Here is a 15,700-nt window from a genome sequence, read left to right as displayed (position 1 = left end):
GGGAAGGGAAGGGAAGGGAAGGGAAGGGAAGGGAAGGGAAGGGAAGGGAAGGGAAGGGAAGGGAAGGGAAGGGAAGGGAAGGGAAGGGAAGGGAGGGGAAGGGAAGGTGAAAGGAGAAGGAGAAGGAGAAGGAGAAGGAGAAGGAGGGGATGGGTTGCAGTTGCAGCAGTGTGTGTCACTGGCGTTGGAGAGGCTGCAGTGCTTGTGGATGGCACTGGAGTAGCTGCAGGGCTTGTGGCTGGGGTTGACGTAGCCACTGTATACATTGCAGGCCTTGGAGTAGTGGCAGTGCTCCTTCCCAGAGCTGGAGTAGCTGCTGAGCGGAAAACTGGTGCTGGATTAGCTGCAGTGCTTGTGGCTGGGATTGGATTAGGCACAGTGCATGTTGGAATAGTTGTAGTAGCCACAGTGCCTGTCCTTGGTGTTTGAGCAGCCGATGTGTCTATCTCAGTACTTAGAGAACCCGCAGTGCTTGTGGCTTGGGTTGGAGAAGCTTCACTGCTTGTCGATGAGGTTGGAGTAGCAGCAAGTGTCTGTCACAGGCATTGGAGTAGCCGCTTTGCTGTGGTTGGCACTGAAGCAGCTGCTCTGCTTGTTGCAGTGGTTGGAATGGCTGCAGTGTTTATGCCTGTTGTTGGCATGTAGTAGTCGCAGTCCCTGTCTCTGGGGTTGGAGCAGCCGTAGTGCTTGTGGCTGACACTGGAGCCACCACAGTGCTTGTGGCTGGTGCTGGAGAAGCCTCACTGCTTCTTCCCATAGTTGGAATACCTCTAGTACATGTTGCTGGAGTTGTAGTAGCCACAGCACCTGTCTTTGGTGTTGGCACAGCCAATGTGCCTGTCACCCCGGTTGGAGTACACACAGTTCTTATGGCTTGGGTTGGAGAAGCCTCACTGCTTGTCGATGGGGTTGGAGTAACAGCAGTGTGTGCCACTGGCGTTGGAGAGGCTGCAGTGCTTGTGGCTGGGGTTTACGTAGCCACTCCATGTGTTGCAGGCTTAGGAGCAGTTGCAGTGCTCCTTCCTGGACTTAGAGTAGCTGCAGAGCAGAGAACTGGTGGTGGAGTAGCTGCAGTGCTTGTGCCTGGGTCTCGATTAGCCACAGTGCATGTTGATGGGCTCGTAGTAGCAACAGTGCCTGCCCTTGGCAGTTGAGTGGCTGATGTGTCTGTCGCAGTACTTGGAGCACCCGACGTGCTTGTGGCTTGGGTTGGAGAAGCCTCACTGCTCGTCAATGGGCTTGGAGTAGCCGCAGTGGTGGCTGGTGCTCAAGTAGCTGCAGTGCTTGTTGCCGGGGTTGGAATACCTGCAGTGCATGTCACTGGAGCTGTAGTAGCCACAGCGCCTGTCCTTGGTGGTGAAGTAACTGATGTACCTGTCACCATGGTTGGAGTAGACACAGTTCTTATGGCTGGGGTTGGAGAAGCCTCACTGCTTGTTGATGGCGTTGGAGTAACAGCAGTGTGTGCCACTGGTGTTGAAGAGGCTGCAGTGCTTGTGGCTGGCACTGGAGTAGCTGCAGTGCTTGTGGCTGGGGTTGACGTAGCCACTGTATACATTGCAGGCCTTGGAGTAGTGGCAGTGCTCCTTCCCAGTGTTGAAGTAGCTGCGGAGCACCAAACTGGTGGTGCTTGTGGCTGGGATTGGATTATAGCCACAGTTCATGTAGATGGGATTGTAGTAGCCACAGTGCCTGTCTTTGGCGTTTGAGTGGCTTGATGTGTCTGCCGTGGTAATTGGAGTACCCTCAGTGCTTCTGGTTTCAGTTGCAGAAACCTCACTGCTGGTTAATGAAGTTGGAGTAGCCACAGTGTCTGTCTCAGATATTGGAGTAGCCACATTGCTGTGGCTGGCACTGAAGTAGCTGCTCTGCTTTTTGCAGTGTTTGGAATAACTGCAGTGATTATGCCTGTGGTTGGTATGTGGTAGCTGCAGTGCCTGTGGCTGGCGTTGGAGAAGCCTCACTGATTATCAGTGGGGTTGGAATACCTGCAGTGCATGTCACTGGAGTTGTAGTAGCCACAGCACCTGTCCTTGGTGTGGGCATAGCCGATGTGCCTGTAGCCCTGGTTGGAATACACACAGTTCTTATGGCTTGGGTTGGAGAAGCCTCACTGCTTGTTGATGGGGTTGGAATAATGATGGTGTGTGTCACTGGCATTGGAGAGGCTGCAGTGCTTGTGGCTGGCACTGGAGTAGCTGCAGTGCTTGTGGCTGGGGTTGACGTAGCCACTGTATACATTGCAGGCCTTGGAGTAGCGGCAGTGCTCCTTCCCAGTGTTGAAGTAGCTGCAGAGCACCAAACTGGTGGTGGAGTAGCTGTGGTGCTTGTGGCTGGGATTGGATTATAGCCACAGTTCATGTAGATGGGGTTGTAGTAGCCACAGTACCTGTCTTTGGCGTTTGAGTGGCTGATGTGTCTGTCGTGGTAATTGGAGTACCCCCAGTGCTTGTGGCTTCAGGTGCAGAAACCTCACTGCTTGTTAATGAGGTTGGAGTAGCTGCAAGTGTCTGTCTCAGATATTGGAGTAGCCACATTGCTGTACTGGCACTGAAGTAGCTGCTCCGCTTGTTGCAGTAGCTGGAATAGCTGCAATGTTTATGCCTGTTGTTCGTATGTAACAGCCGCAGTGCCGCTCACTGGGGTTATAGAAGCCGCAGAGTTTGGGTCTAGGGTTGTAGTAGCTGTTGTGGTTTTTGCTGTGGTTGGAATAACAGCAGTGCCTGTCGCTGTGGCCGGAATAGCCCCAGTGCTTGTGGCTGGTGTTGGAATAGCTGCATTGTCTATTGTTCTGCCATCACATCATGTCTCTGCTCCTCTGGCTTCCTGTGCTGCTCCTCACTGCAGAGCATGAGAGACTGAATCAGCCTTGCTTAGGGTAAATGCTATTGAGCAACAACTAAACCATTGGTGTGTTACCAGCGTTATCTTCATACTAAAGCCCACCCTCAGCACTGCTCCAGCTACAGGGAGGAGAATGAACTCTCATGAGGTGTCCTTCTGATACCTAATGCCCTGCAAAGACCCCAGAAACCAAGCCCTGCAACCCCCCCAAAAACTGCACCGGTCCCCAGAGAACACCCAATCCCCCAATAAACACCCAACCTTACAGAACTCCAAAAACCCCAAAACCCCCAAAGCCACCAACTCTCCGCAAAAACCGTAAAGCCCCCCAAAAACCCCAAACCCCCCAAACACCACGCACTCCCCAAAAAGCACCCCCCACTTACTTGCCCGGCTGCTGGCTCAGGTTGTGCTGGTGGAGAGTGGCTGTCTCCTGGGGCAGGAGGATCTTTGCAGCCAAGGGTGGTTGAAGATGTCCTCCAGGGATGGTCTGTCACAAGCGCACATGGACAAGCACCACCTGATGAGGTGCTGGCATTCTGAGGAGATCCCAGGAACCGCTGCTCAGTTGCAGGAGGCTCCTGCCCACCTTGTGCCACTGTCCGCAGTGCCCAGGCCTGGGTGTGCTCAGAGCCGCACCCGAACCTCCCGCTCCATGATCCGTTTTGGAGGAGAGCAGGATGGCAGGACATGTGCCACCTCCTCCAGCTGACCAAGGCAGATCAGCTGCCACCCCCCAAATCCCATTCTCCCCCTGCTGCCGCGAAGCCAGGTACCCTCCGGCAGAGATCTGGCGCCGGAAGAAGAGCTGCCCGCGGATGATGTCCTTGCAGTGCCGGAAGGGGACGACCCCGCAGACCATCTCATATAGCAGCACACCCAGGGACCAGATCGCCGCCGGACGGCTGTGGTACCAGTGGTAATGGAACCACACCGGTGGGTAGTACACAGGTGTTCCTACAAGAGGATACAGGCGCAGCTCATCAGGCGGATGCTGCCTGTTCCCGGATCCTCGCCCGAGCATCCCTGGGGATGTGGGGGATGCACCGGTGGGCCCAAGGACAAGAGACACACACTCAGTGTGACCCACCACCCCAGCCCAGCATGTGACTCTTGTTCACCAACTGCCTGGTACTGGAATCGCCCTCGGCTGTGGGCTCACCGCTAAATTTGGTGTACACCGTGTCCCTGAGGAGAGTGCTGCAGCCGAAGTCAATGAGCTTGACTTCTCCCGTGCCCAGGTTGAGAATGATGTTTTTGGGCTCGATGTCTCGGTGCAGGACACCGTAGCCATGGCAGTGCCGCACAGCCACCAGCAACTGCATGAAAATGCCCCGCGCCAAATCCTCGGGCAAGACCTTCCACTCTTTGATGAAGCCAGAGAGATCCTGTGATGGGTCGGGACGCTCCAGCACCAACAGGAAGCAGTCGGGCAGCTCAAACCAATCGAGGAGCTGGATGATGGCACTGCAGCCGGAGCGCACCTTCCTCATCATTGCTATCTCCATTGGAATGCGAGTGCCACTGGGCTGCAGGGGGACCACGATGCCGTCAGCAGGGCTGATGCTGCACCGGGGGTCCTGTGCCTCCTTGCCTGGGATGCTCTGATGCCTCCCTGCCTGGCCCCACTGTTCCCAGGTGCCTCCCCTCGTCCCAGGGATGCTCTGGTGCCCCCCTGCCCAACCTCACCAGTACTGGGCACCCCCTGCCCGGGATGCTCCGCATCCCCCGGTGACTCCATGCCTACTCCCCTCGCGCTGTCCCGGTTTCCCCCCTCCGGCCCCACCGCCCGCCCTGCCCCGCGCTGTCCCGGTGGCCCCGCGCACTCACCTGCTCGCCCCATGAGGAGATGCGCTCCCGAGCCACCCGTTTGATCGCCACCTGCAAGCCAAGGGCAGCGCTGGGCTGAGCTGGCCCCCGCCGCGCCGCCTCCCCGCCCCGCCGCCGGCCCCGCCACTTACCGGGGCGCCGTCGGACAGGCGGACCCCCGAGTAGACGGAGCCGAAGCCACCTCTCCCCAGCAACGGTCCCACACGATAAAGCCGCTCCAGGGGCTGCTTCTCCTTCCCCGCCTGCCGGACGCGGCCGCTGCTGCTGCGCGCGGGGCCTCCGCCGGCCCCCACCGGCTGCTCCGGGCCGAGCGGAGCCGGGTTGTTACCGGCCTTCCCCGGCTGCGGCTCCGCGGCGTGCCGCTCCCCGCCGGTCCCGGAGCGCAGATAGGCCGATGGGTCAATCCGCGTGAGCAGCACCACGGGCACCTTGCCCGACCGCATTCCCGGTGCCGGGGTCGGCACCCCCGCAGCCGCACCGCGCACCGGGAGCTCCGGGGTTGCAGCTCCGGGCGGGCGGCTGCGGGGCGGGGACGGAGCGGCCGCGGACCGCCTGCTCCGCGCAGCGACGGGCCCCGCTCTGTGGCGACCGCCCCCGGCCAGCTCCGGGCGGAGCGGAGGCTGGGGGCGGGCCGGGGAGCGCCAGGGAGCGGAGCTGCCTCGGCAGACCCAGCGGCGGAGGCTCGCCCAGCGCCGCCACTGCCAGTACCGGGAGAGCCGAGCGGCGCGGCGAGCCCCGGCGGGGCGGCCGGCAGGAGGGCCCGGGGGCTGGCGGGAGGCGGGGGGCGGAGGGCTCCCAGCCGCTGAGAGCTGCCGCCGCCGCCGCCGGACCTGTTGCTGTTGCTGCTGCTGCTGCCGCTGCCGCTGCTGCAAAAGCTGCTGCTGCTGCCGCCGCTCGCAACGGCTCTGCCCCCGCGCGCCCCGGGCGCCCGCTGCCACCGGACGGAGCAGCCGGCGGGGGGGGGGCTCGCGGCCACGGGAGCCCGTGGAACGGCGGAGCGGGCCCTGCCCAGCCCCGCGAGCGGGCTCGTGCGCCCCCCGCCCGGCTGCAGCATCCCCGCGGCCGAACCGCGGCGCTGGGACCGCGGCGCTCCCCGTCCGAGCCCTCCGCGGGGAGCCTGTTCCTCACTCGATTCCTTTTCCCTGCGGCCTCGCCGCGTCCCGGCGGTGCCCGGACCCCGTCCCACCCGCTCTACCAGCTCCGCCGTTATTCATCGCGGGCACACCCCCACACCCGGTGGAGGGCTAGATCCAGCCTTTCCCGTGCTGCTCTCGGGGGCTGATCCTGGGTAACGCGGCTCGGGGAGCCTTTGGGGGACCTGCAGAATCAGTCTCGTTGGGAGACAAACCGCTGGGCCCCGCAGCAGCCACGCTGTGCCTCCCTGCACCCTGCACACTCGCAGCATCCTTCATCCCACAATCCCGCAATAAAGGGACGGCTCCATCCATCAAGTGCTTCCTTTTATTTCATTCTGCATGGAAAACAAACAAGATTCCTGCGTTCCCTACACTGTGCACTATTAACTGTGAACACAAATCTCTCCGGCTCAACACTCGATCCCATGGCCAGACCCGACAGCACAGACAGCCGGGGCCAGCTCCCCTCACCCCAGCCCCAGACAAGACCCCCCTGGAGAAAAGCAACCCTCAGCTGCAGACTGAGAATCTGCCCGTGGCACGGAAATGGCAGCGACCAGAACTACGGCCATGGAATACCCCTTTGGCTAGTTTGGGTCCGGTGTCCTGTCTCTGCTTTCTCCCAGCTTCTTGTGCCCCTCCTCACTGCAGAGCATGAGAGAGTGAAAAGTGCTTGCTCAGGGTAAGTGCTACTGAGCAACAACTAAACCATCGGTGCGTTACCAGTGTAATTCCCAGCATAAAGCCAGAACACAACACTGCACCAGCTACAGGGAAGAGAGTTAATTCTATTCCAGCCAAAACCAGGACAGATACCTAAATGAGCAGTTTGTACCTTAAAATGAGGCTTTGGAGCCCCCAAATGAGTCTTTCAACTGCAGAATTTGAAATGCCTGCTTGGATCCTAAATATGACATCCTGGAATCTGAAAAGGAGACTTTGTAAACTGAACCTGAGCCTTTGGATTCAGCACACGAGGCTTTAGAAGCAAAACCTAAGACTTTGGAAAGTCAAAGGGAGGCTTTAAACACTGGAAAGGAGGCTTTATTTTCCTGCTTTATTTTTCCTTTCCCTTTCCCTTCCCTTCCCCTTCCCCTTTCCCTTCCATTCTTTTCCTTTCCTTTCCTTCCTTTCCTTTCCTTCCTTTCCTTTCCTTTCCTTCCTTTCCTTTCCTTTCCTTTTTCCTTTCCTTTCCTTTCCTTTCATTTCCTTCTCCCTCCCTTTTCCTTTTCCTTTTCCTTTTCTCTTCACCTTCTCCTTCTCCTTCCTCTTTCTCCTTCTCCTTTCACCTTCTCCCTTTCCCTTCCCTTCCCCTCCCTTCCCTTCCTTCTTCTCTTCCCTTTCCAGGGAAACAGCCCCACGGTGCAGATTGTCTTCAGTTTTACTGAATCTGTCTCTGGTTTGTGTTTGATTATGGAGCAGTTCTCTATCGGAACATCTTGACTCAAGAACTAAGCCTCTACGTTAGCACAGGATGCTGTGTTAGCTTAGAAATTAGAAGCTGTGTAGCTTGAAGTCCCTGTTCTCTGCGACGTGCTAGCCTTAGTCCTTACTCTCTAGAGCATAACCAGGGCACACAGGATATATTGTATATAGGGTGAGTTATGTGACAACCTGGCAAGGTAGAAATCTAGCTGGCCAACTGATTTGGTGTTGGTTTGTTGGGATAGGTTGGTTTGGTTTGTTGGGATTTGCTTTATTTGGCTTTTTTGGTTTTTGTTTTGTTTTGTTTTTTGGTGGGGATTTTGGCGGTTTGGTTTTTTTTCCACTTTCCCCTCCTCTCCTCAGAACTCCCTCTCCCTGGCGGGGGGGTTTGACTGGGCAGAGGCGGCGGCCCCTGGCGCAAGCTCAGGGCTGTGTGGTGTGGGTTTTGGTTACTGGGTATAGGGGAGGGTGGGACAGGATGGGACTGTGTGTGCACAGGAGGGCGTGTGCCAAATCACACGAGGTTGTTCCCCCACATCGCCACATCACTCGCCCTTGTTCCCTGTCATTGAGGCTTGTTTTGGTTGACACTTAAATACGGCAGCCGATGCAGCTGGGGTTCTGCAGTCACCGCAGCCCGCACCCACCCCCCGCAGCGCGTGCACACACACACACAAGCACATGCACACACACGTGCACACACGCGTGCACAAACACACGTACGCACACACGCATAGAATCATAGAATCATAGAATAGTAAGGGTTGGAAAGGACCTTAAGATCATCTAGTTCCAACCCCCTGCCATGGGCAGGTACACCCTGCACTACACCATGTGGTCCAAGGCTCTGTCCAACCTGGCCTTGAACACTGCCAGGGATGGAGCATCCACAACCTCCCTGGGCAACCCATTCCAGTGCTTCACCACCCTCACTGTAAAGAACTTCTTCCTTATATCTAATCTAAACTTCCCCTGTTTAAGTTTGAACCCATTACTCCTTGTCCTACCACTCCAGTCCCTAAGGAAGAGTCCCTCCCCAGCATCCTTATAGACCCCCTTCAGATACTGGAAGGCTGCTATGAGGTCACCACGCAGCCTTCTCTTCTCCAGGCTGAACAGCCCCAACTCTCTCAGCCTGTCTTCACACGGGAGGTGCTCCAGCCCTCTTGTCATCCTCATGGCCCTCCTCTGGCCTTGCTCCAACAGCTCCATGTCCTTTTTATGTTGAGGACACCAGAACTGTACGCAGTACTCCAAGTGAGGTCTCACGAGAGCAGAGTAGAGGGGCAGGATCACCTCCTTCTACCTGCTGGTCACGCTTCTTTTGATGCAGCCCAGGATACGGTTGGCTTTCTGGGCTGCAAGCGCACACTGAAGCCAGCTCATGTTAAGCTTCTCATCAACCAACACCCTCAAGTCCTTCTCTGCAGGGTTGCTCTGAATCTCTTCTCCACCCAACCTGTAGCAGTGCCTGGGGTTGCCCTGACCCAGGTGTAGGACCTTACACTTGGCTAGGTTAAACTTCATAAGGTTGGCATCGGCCCACCTCACAAGCGTGTCAAGGTCCCTCTGGATGGCATCTCTTCTCTCCAGCGTATCAACCGAACCACACAGCTTGGTGTCATTGGCAAACTTGCTGAGGGCGCACTCAATCCCACTGTCCATGTCGCCGACAAAGATGCTGAACAAGACAAGTCCCAACAGCAAACCCTGAGGGACACCACTCGTTACTGTTTTCCAACTGGACATTGAGCACTTTACCACAACTCTTTGCATGTGGCCATCGAGCCAGTTCTTTATCCACCGAGTGGTCCATCTATCAAATTGATGTCTCTCCAATTTAGACACAAGGATGTCGTGTGGGACAGTGTCGCACGCTTTGAACAAGCCCAGGTAGATGACGTCAACTGCTCCGCCCCTGTCCATCAGTTCCGTAGCCCCATCATAGAAGGCCACCAAATTGGTCAGGCAGGATTTCCCCTTAGTGAAACCATGTTGGCTGTCACCAACCACCTCATTGTTTTTCATGTGCCTTAGCATGCTTTCCAGGAGAATCTGCTCCAAGATATTGCCAGGCACAGAGGTGAGACTGACTGCTCTGCAGTTCCCCGGGTCTTCCACCTTCCACTTCTTGAAAATGGGGGTTATATTACCCTTCTTCCAGTCATCGGGAACTTCACCTGACTGCCAGGATTTTTCAAACATAATGGACAGTGGTTTAGCAACTTCATTCGCCAGCTCCTTCAGGACCCGCGGATGGATTTCATCATGTCCCATGGACTTGTCCACGTTCAGGTTCTTCAGATGGTCTCGAACCTGATCCTCTCCTACAGTGGGCCTAAGGTCTTCATTCTCACAGTCCCTGGATCTGCTTTCCAAGACTTGGGTGGTGAGGTCAGACCATGTGCTAGTGAAGACTGAGGCAAAGAAGTCATTAAGAACCTCAGCCTTCTCCAAATCCATGGTAGCCAGTTCTCCTGATAGCTTCTGGAGAGGGCCCACGTTGTCCCTAGTCTGTCTTTTATTTGCTACGTACCTATAGAATTCTTTCCTGTTATCTTTCACATCCCTTGCCAGATTAAAATAGATACAATTATATAATATATCTATATTACTATTATAAATTATACACTCCAATATCAATGCTTTTCAGTCCGGTGGGCCCATGACACCTCAGGCCATAGAAAGTGAGGGCATCCACCCAGAAGGGACGGGTTGCTGCTCGGGTCAGGCTGGGTGTTGCTCAGCGGGTGCTGAGCAATTGTATTGGGCATCACTGCTGGCTATTGCGGTTTTCTTTCCCCTTTTGGTTCCATCTCTCTCCCCTTGTTGTGTCCATTCTTATCATTAACAATACTACTAATATTACGTTGTACTAGATTTCAGTTCCTGACCTGTTCTCATCTCCACCCATGGGTTTTTCATTGTTCCCATTCTCCTCCACATCCCACCCGCGTGCTAAGCGAACAACTGCTGGTGCTAAGTTCCTGGCTGGCTTTCAACACTGACCCTGTCCTGGCCCCTTTGCTGTGGCAGCAGGGGCTGGACATTTGCAGTCTTGGAGCTCAGCTCTTTGGATGGGCATGGAGCTGGAAGCAGCATTATTTGGCTGAGGAAGCGCAGCTCCCGAGTGTTGCTGGGGCTGGGGCAGTGCTTGCCAAGGGCAGGGGAGGCCCAGCAACAGCTCCTGTCCTGGCACTGTTGCTGTGGGAGCACAGGGGCTCCTGCGGGCATTGCCCCAGTCAGGATTGCGCAGGGGTGGCCAGAGCCCACCAGCTCCTTCCCAACTTCCGCAATGCCCGGTAGGCTTCTGGGCTGAGCCTGCGCCTGCCAGGGCCTTTGTCACCTTCCAGAATGCATTGCCAGAGCCCAGCAGAGCACTGGAGCCTTCCACAATGCCCAGTGCTGGCCTGGCACACATTGCTGGAGCCAGGCAGGTCCCCTTGTGCTGAGCTCCCAGTGACAGCACCAGCAGCTGCCCTGCACAGGGGCTGCTCCTGCCCTCACACCTTCTCAGCACCTCTCACACCAGCAGCTCCTGCACACACAAGGCTCCTGCTTCGCCCCCAGCACCTCTGCAGCCAGAGCTCAGCTCCAAGCACATCAACAAGCCCAGGGCCTCCTCCTCACCTCTCCCCTGCTCCTCCAGATGGGATGCCACCAGCACATCTCCTGACAGCTTCTCCTCCCTTTAGAGCACGCACCCACAATGTGTTTCAATTGAACACTAAAGTAGGATTGAAAAGTCAAAGAACACGTACCTGGATGCACAGGGCAGCCAGGGGAGATGCAGCCTCCCGACCGAGGGGTCTCCTCTGCACTGGTTCCTGCAGGGCTCTCGCTCCTTAAATAGCCCACGCTCACCGGGGGGGCCCCCATCACAATGGGCGTCTCCACAGCGACCGCCACGGCTTTGTGATGGCGGCAGCATCGGGCCCATGGCCACTGGGCACCCAGGGGTGCTCCGGGCGTCGACGCGGGGGGACCAGCCTCTGCCCAGCTGGCTCGGGGAGGTCCCTCACGAGCTGCTCTTCCTCAGTGCCTTTTGTCTGGAGGTGGAGCATGCGAGGGGTCACAACTCAACCTGGGCAATGGAACAGGGCGTCACGTCCACCTACGACAAGTGAAGAGTGACCGACATTTGCACATCAGAGAATCATGGAATCCCAGACTGGTTTGGGGTGGAAGGGACCTTAAAGCTCATCCAGTTCCAACATCCTGTCATGGGCAGGGACACCTTCCACTAGAGCAGGTTGCTCCAAGACCCTGTGTCCAACCTGGCCTTGAACACTGTCAGGGATGGGGCAGCCACAGCTTCTCTGGGCAAGTGTCTGTGCCAGCATCCCAGCAATATCATAGTAAAGAATTTCTTCCTAATGACTAATCTAAATCTGCCCTCTTTCACTTTAAAGACATTCCCCCTTGTCCCGTCACTACAGGACCTTGTAAAAAGTCCCTCTCCAGCTTTCTTGTAGGCACCCTTTAGGTATTAGAAGACTGTTACAAGGTCTCCCCTTAAGGAGCCTTCTCTTCTCCAGGCTGAACCAGCCCAGCTCTCTCAGCCTGTCTCCAGAGCAGAGCTGCTCCAGCCCTTGCAGCAGACCCGTGCTCTCCTCTGGACTCACTCCAGCAGTTCCACGTCCCTCTTGTTCTGTTGCCCCAGAGCTGGATCAGGACTGCCTATGCCCAGCTGCCAAACGAGGTCAAGTGCCACTAATCGAAGAGATTTATTGCTTACTTATCTAAACAAAATAGTTATTTACTGTGGTAAGAAAACAGTGACAGGAAAGGGGGAGAAAATAGAAAAGAAGGGAAGCTGGCAACAGTCAGGATAGAGTTGCAGGAAGAGACAGTCACCACCATGGATCGAGTGGCATGTCGCTGGTCTGGAGTCTCCATGTACTTTGGTGTGGGGGAGTTCCACTCGCCGTTGGATCACCACAGTCTTTTCTAGGGTCTTAGTGCATTCCTGCGCATGCTCTCAGTCCTGGCACACTGGTCCCGAGGGGCGCACGCGGGGTGCGTGCCAACACCGCCTGATCATTTGCTCTGGGCTGCACATGCCTTGGGAGGTTGGGGCTCACCCATGCCCAGGCACATCCTCCACAGCAATGTGCCTGCCTTGACCTTGGTCGAGACTGGTTTTGGGTGGCTGCTTGTTCCTTATCTGTTCACAGCAGCTGAGCTTGGCTCAATTGTACATCTCACAGTGAGCTCACCAGGATTGCAAAAAAGCTTCGAGACAGTCAGCTTAAAACATGGTCTCCCGCAGCACCCCGTGGCTCAAAGATTGTTGTGTCTTCGTCCATGGTGGTGAAAAAGGAGGGAAAATAGTTAAGCATGGAAAAAAGCATCATCTATACAATCTTTACAGCTGAGGTGTTAGGTTTAGGCCTGTTCTGCTAACAGGCAGGGTACACCACAAAATGGCCACAAGCTACAGTTCATTAAACAATCATGCTAAAGCAAATAAGCACGCTCATGCAAATCAGGTATATATCTCTCTCTATATAGTAAATAAGTAGAAGAAAGCAAATCAGTTTTGATAAGTAAAGGAAAGTGAGGAAATGTAAAGTAGAAGAAAACGAGCAACGCACCAAATCATTACTGCATAGAGAGAACAGAGATTAAGAAGAAATCCATCACCAATTTGGGTGACATGGGTTAGCGTGTGGTGTCCCTGTCCATGGCAGGGGGGCTGGAACTAGATGATCTTAAGGTCCTTTCCAACCCTAACTATTCTATGATTCTATGATTCTATGAATCACCACCGAGTCATTCGGTGGTGATTCATAGGCTCACCTATGAATCCAGGCTCACACTTCAGCTGGGAAGCCCCGCTGCAGCCGATGCCGGGAGTCTCAGGTAATTGGGAAATTTCCTACATGGTGCATCCACCGACAGGTGAGGCCTCGGATTCGGCTACAAGAGGCTCCTGCTTTTATACCCTTAGAAACACAACCTGCTTTATGCCAGCTCTGTCACTGTTTACTCGTGGGGCTGTGCAGTTTCTCATCATCTCAGTGTTGGCTGTGCCGAGAGCGTTGGCCAGGCGCCCCGGTGTGCCCAAGTGGGAAGCTCATAGAACAGCTGCACCCTCATGTTTTCCTGCCTCTTTCTGACAAACAGTCACCATGAACATACACATATATACTCTACCCAATACACTGTGACACGAACATCCTGTGTTATGTCTCTCAGTCAGGAGAGGGTGTGGGATAATTAGTGAATATGATTTAGAAATTAAACTTATATTTAAGAATGTAGCATTGCTCACACATAAAGGAAAAACGGACTTTCAGGGTAAGATGCAGCTGCACGTGGTATGCCAGGAATTCACTCCACAGCGGTTCCTGTGACAACATTGCTTCACGGAGGATGGAGCAGAGTGGAGATTCTGTGGCCAAACTCCGTCCCAACACCAGCAGAGATGGGAACTAGGCGGTACTTAAAACTGATAAGCTGCATACTTGCTGCCCTGAGCCAACGGTCTGTCAGCTTTTGACAAAATGCTGTCCTTTGTGTGAACTTTGCTTCATTATAATGCATTTTAATATGAAAACACACCTCCGCCTCCAATGCTACCCGCCTCCGAAGCGAGACCACCCCTCTTTGAGCATGCTCTTTGAATTTTTTGTGGCATATACCTTTAAAAGCAAAGCGAGGAAAATTTACAACAATAACAATAAAGGTATGTATGACTAGAGTCGCTCAAGCTCCACCTTGAAAGTGAAAAATAGTATAAAAATGACCCAAAAAGTGGGGGGCTTTAGGGAAGACATCATCGTGGACGAGCCGAGGAAGACCCCATCAGCTGACTACTCTCGACTCCTGGGACCGGTCGATGGGCTGGACCTTTCTTCCCCCCCACAGGGACGCCTTTGGGTAAGACTTGCACTGTATCCAGTGCTTCCCCGGGAAAATTAGGAATCTCTATATAGAGTTACTTTTTACTTTTATACTTTAAAGCCAGGCTGTATTATTCATAACTTTGTTGCGCAGTTGTATACCTTATTATTTGCACGTGCTTTTGCAGAGAGTGTATTTATCACCGGCAATCCACAAGAACCTGTATCTGTTGCTTTAATAAACTGCACTGTTTAAGTAGCTAATCGCAAACCTCTCACTGAACGCGACCAGCTCTCTCAGTGTGGCCGTGCTAGTTCGTGAGCACGATTAGACTGAAGGTGCAGTGCACTATTAGTGCATCCGGAATCGTGATTATTCAGTATATTGAATGCGACCGGACTGATAGTGGCAAATTGGGCATCACTCAGAATCTAAGCCTAGCCGCACCCAGCCCCTCTAATATCTGAGGAGCAGCTGGAAAGCAAGGGGGTTTATTTTCTGCCAAATTATTTTACCCTTTCACGCAACAGGCCCCCAAAGAGGACCCAGACCCCCTTGTGACACCCCTAAAGGAGACGCAGACCCCATCTTCCCCCCAAAAAGGGACCCAGAACCCCTCTGAGACCCAGACCCCCCAAAAGGGATCCAGGACCCCCATGCACCCCCAAGAGAGACCCAGGGCCCCCCTAAGTGAGACTGAGACTCCCCAAAAGGGACCCAAGACCCCCATGAACCCCCAAGAGGAACCCAAGACCCCCCAAAAGGGACCCAGGGCCCCCCTAAGTGAGACCTAGGTCCCCCATGCACCCCCAAGAGGGACCCAGGGCCCCCCTAAGAGTGACTCAGACCCCACATTTCTCCCCAGACAGGACCCAGGACCCCCATGAACCCCCAAAAGGGACCCAATCCCTCCCTATGCCACCTCTAAAGGTACTCGGGGCACCCCCAGCCCCTCAAAAGGGCCCCAGACCCCGATATGACACTGAGGACCCCTCATTGGGACCCAGATCCCCTCATTTCCCCCCCCCCCTTGGGACCCAAACCCCTACATACCCCCCCAAAAGGGGGCCCCAGCACCCCCCCCTTCACCTCCAGCCTCTTCAGCGCCTCCTCGTCGCCGTCGCCGTCGCCGTCGCCGTCGCCGTCGCCGTCCCCCTCCTCAGCGCCGGCCTCGGACCTCTCAGCTCCGGCCTCAGCCTCCGTCCCGCCTCCGCCGCCGCCGCCATGACAGCCCGAGCAACGCCCCTTTCCCTTCCCGACCTCAGCGCCGCCGCAGCGCCCCCCAGCGGGCGGGCGGACTAGCGCATGCGCAGAGGCACGGGCTGGCTGCCCACAAGCAACACGGCGGAGGCGCGCACACACCCACCCCGGTTTCTGCGCATGCGCGGGACTGCCAGCCAATGGCGAGCGCGGAGACCCCCGCGTAGGCCACACCCCCCTCAGACGAGCAGCAGCCGCGGCGGCGGCAGCAGCTCCCAGGGCAGAGCGGCACCGGCACTTGCCCGCGTTGTTCTGCCTTTATTTCCCCACTTCCCGCTTTATTTCCCGCTTTTGAGTTAGTTTCCCCCCATTTCGCCTCCATTCCCCCTTTCTTAACACATTTCCTTTTTATTCCC

The 15,700-nt window shown here is 55.6% G+C and overlaps 1 protein-coding gene across 1 annotated transcript; it reads right to left on the bottom strand.

The window, feature by feature from the left end:
- Positions 1 to 2,755: 2,755 nt before the first annotated feature.
- LOC115603166 (serine/threonine-protein kinase pim-2-like) lies at positions 2,756 to 15,466 on the bottom strand. Its single transcript, XM_030474852.1, has 6 exons — positions 15,451 to 15,466; positions 15,138 to 15,382; positions 4,806 to 5,441; positions 4,675 to 4,725; positions 3,231 to 4,373; positions 2,756 to 2,841 (listed from the first exon to the last, which is right to left on the bottom strand). The coding sequence occupies exons 1-5, from the start codon at positions 15,464 to 15,466 to the stop codon at positions 3,921 to 3,923; spliced, it is 1,401 nt and encodes a 466-aa protein (XP_030330712.1). The 3' UTR covers positions 2,756 to 2,841; positions 3,231 to 3,920.
- Between the last annotated feature and the right edge of the window lie 234 nt (positions 15,467 to 15,700).

Source organism: Strigops habroptila, unplaced genomic scaffold, assembly GCF_004027225.2.
Source record: "Strigops habroptila isolate Jane unplaced genomic scaffold, bStrHab1.2.pri NW_022045619.1_ctg1, whole genome shotgun sequence".
Lineage (NCBI taxonomy): Eukaryota > Metazoa > Chordata > Aves > Psittaciformes > Psittacidae > Strigops > Strigops habroptila.
This window is presented reverse-complemented; position numbering and strand designations above follow the sequence as displayed.

Bases quoted from the DNA above. Each gene is read 5' to 3' on its own strand.
- LOC115603166 (XM_030474852.1), bottom strand. The intron at 5,442-15,137 runs GTATGTAGGGGT...GCCTCCCGCCAG, and splicing joins TGGGGCCCCCTTTTGGGGGG to CCCCCGGGCCCTCCTGCCGG. The intron at 4,726-4,805 runs GTAAGTGGCGGG...CTTGGCTTGCAG, and splicing joins GCCTGTCCGACGGCGCCCCG to GTGGCGATCAAACGGGTGGC.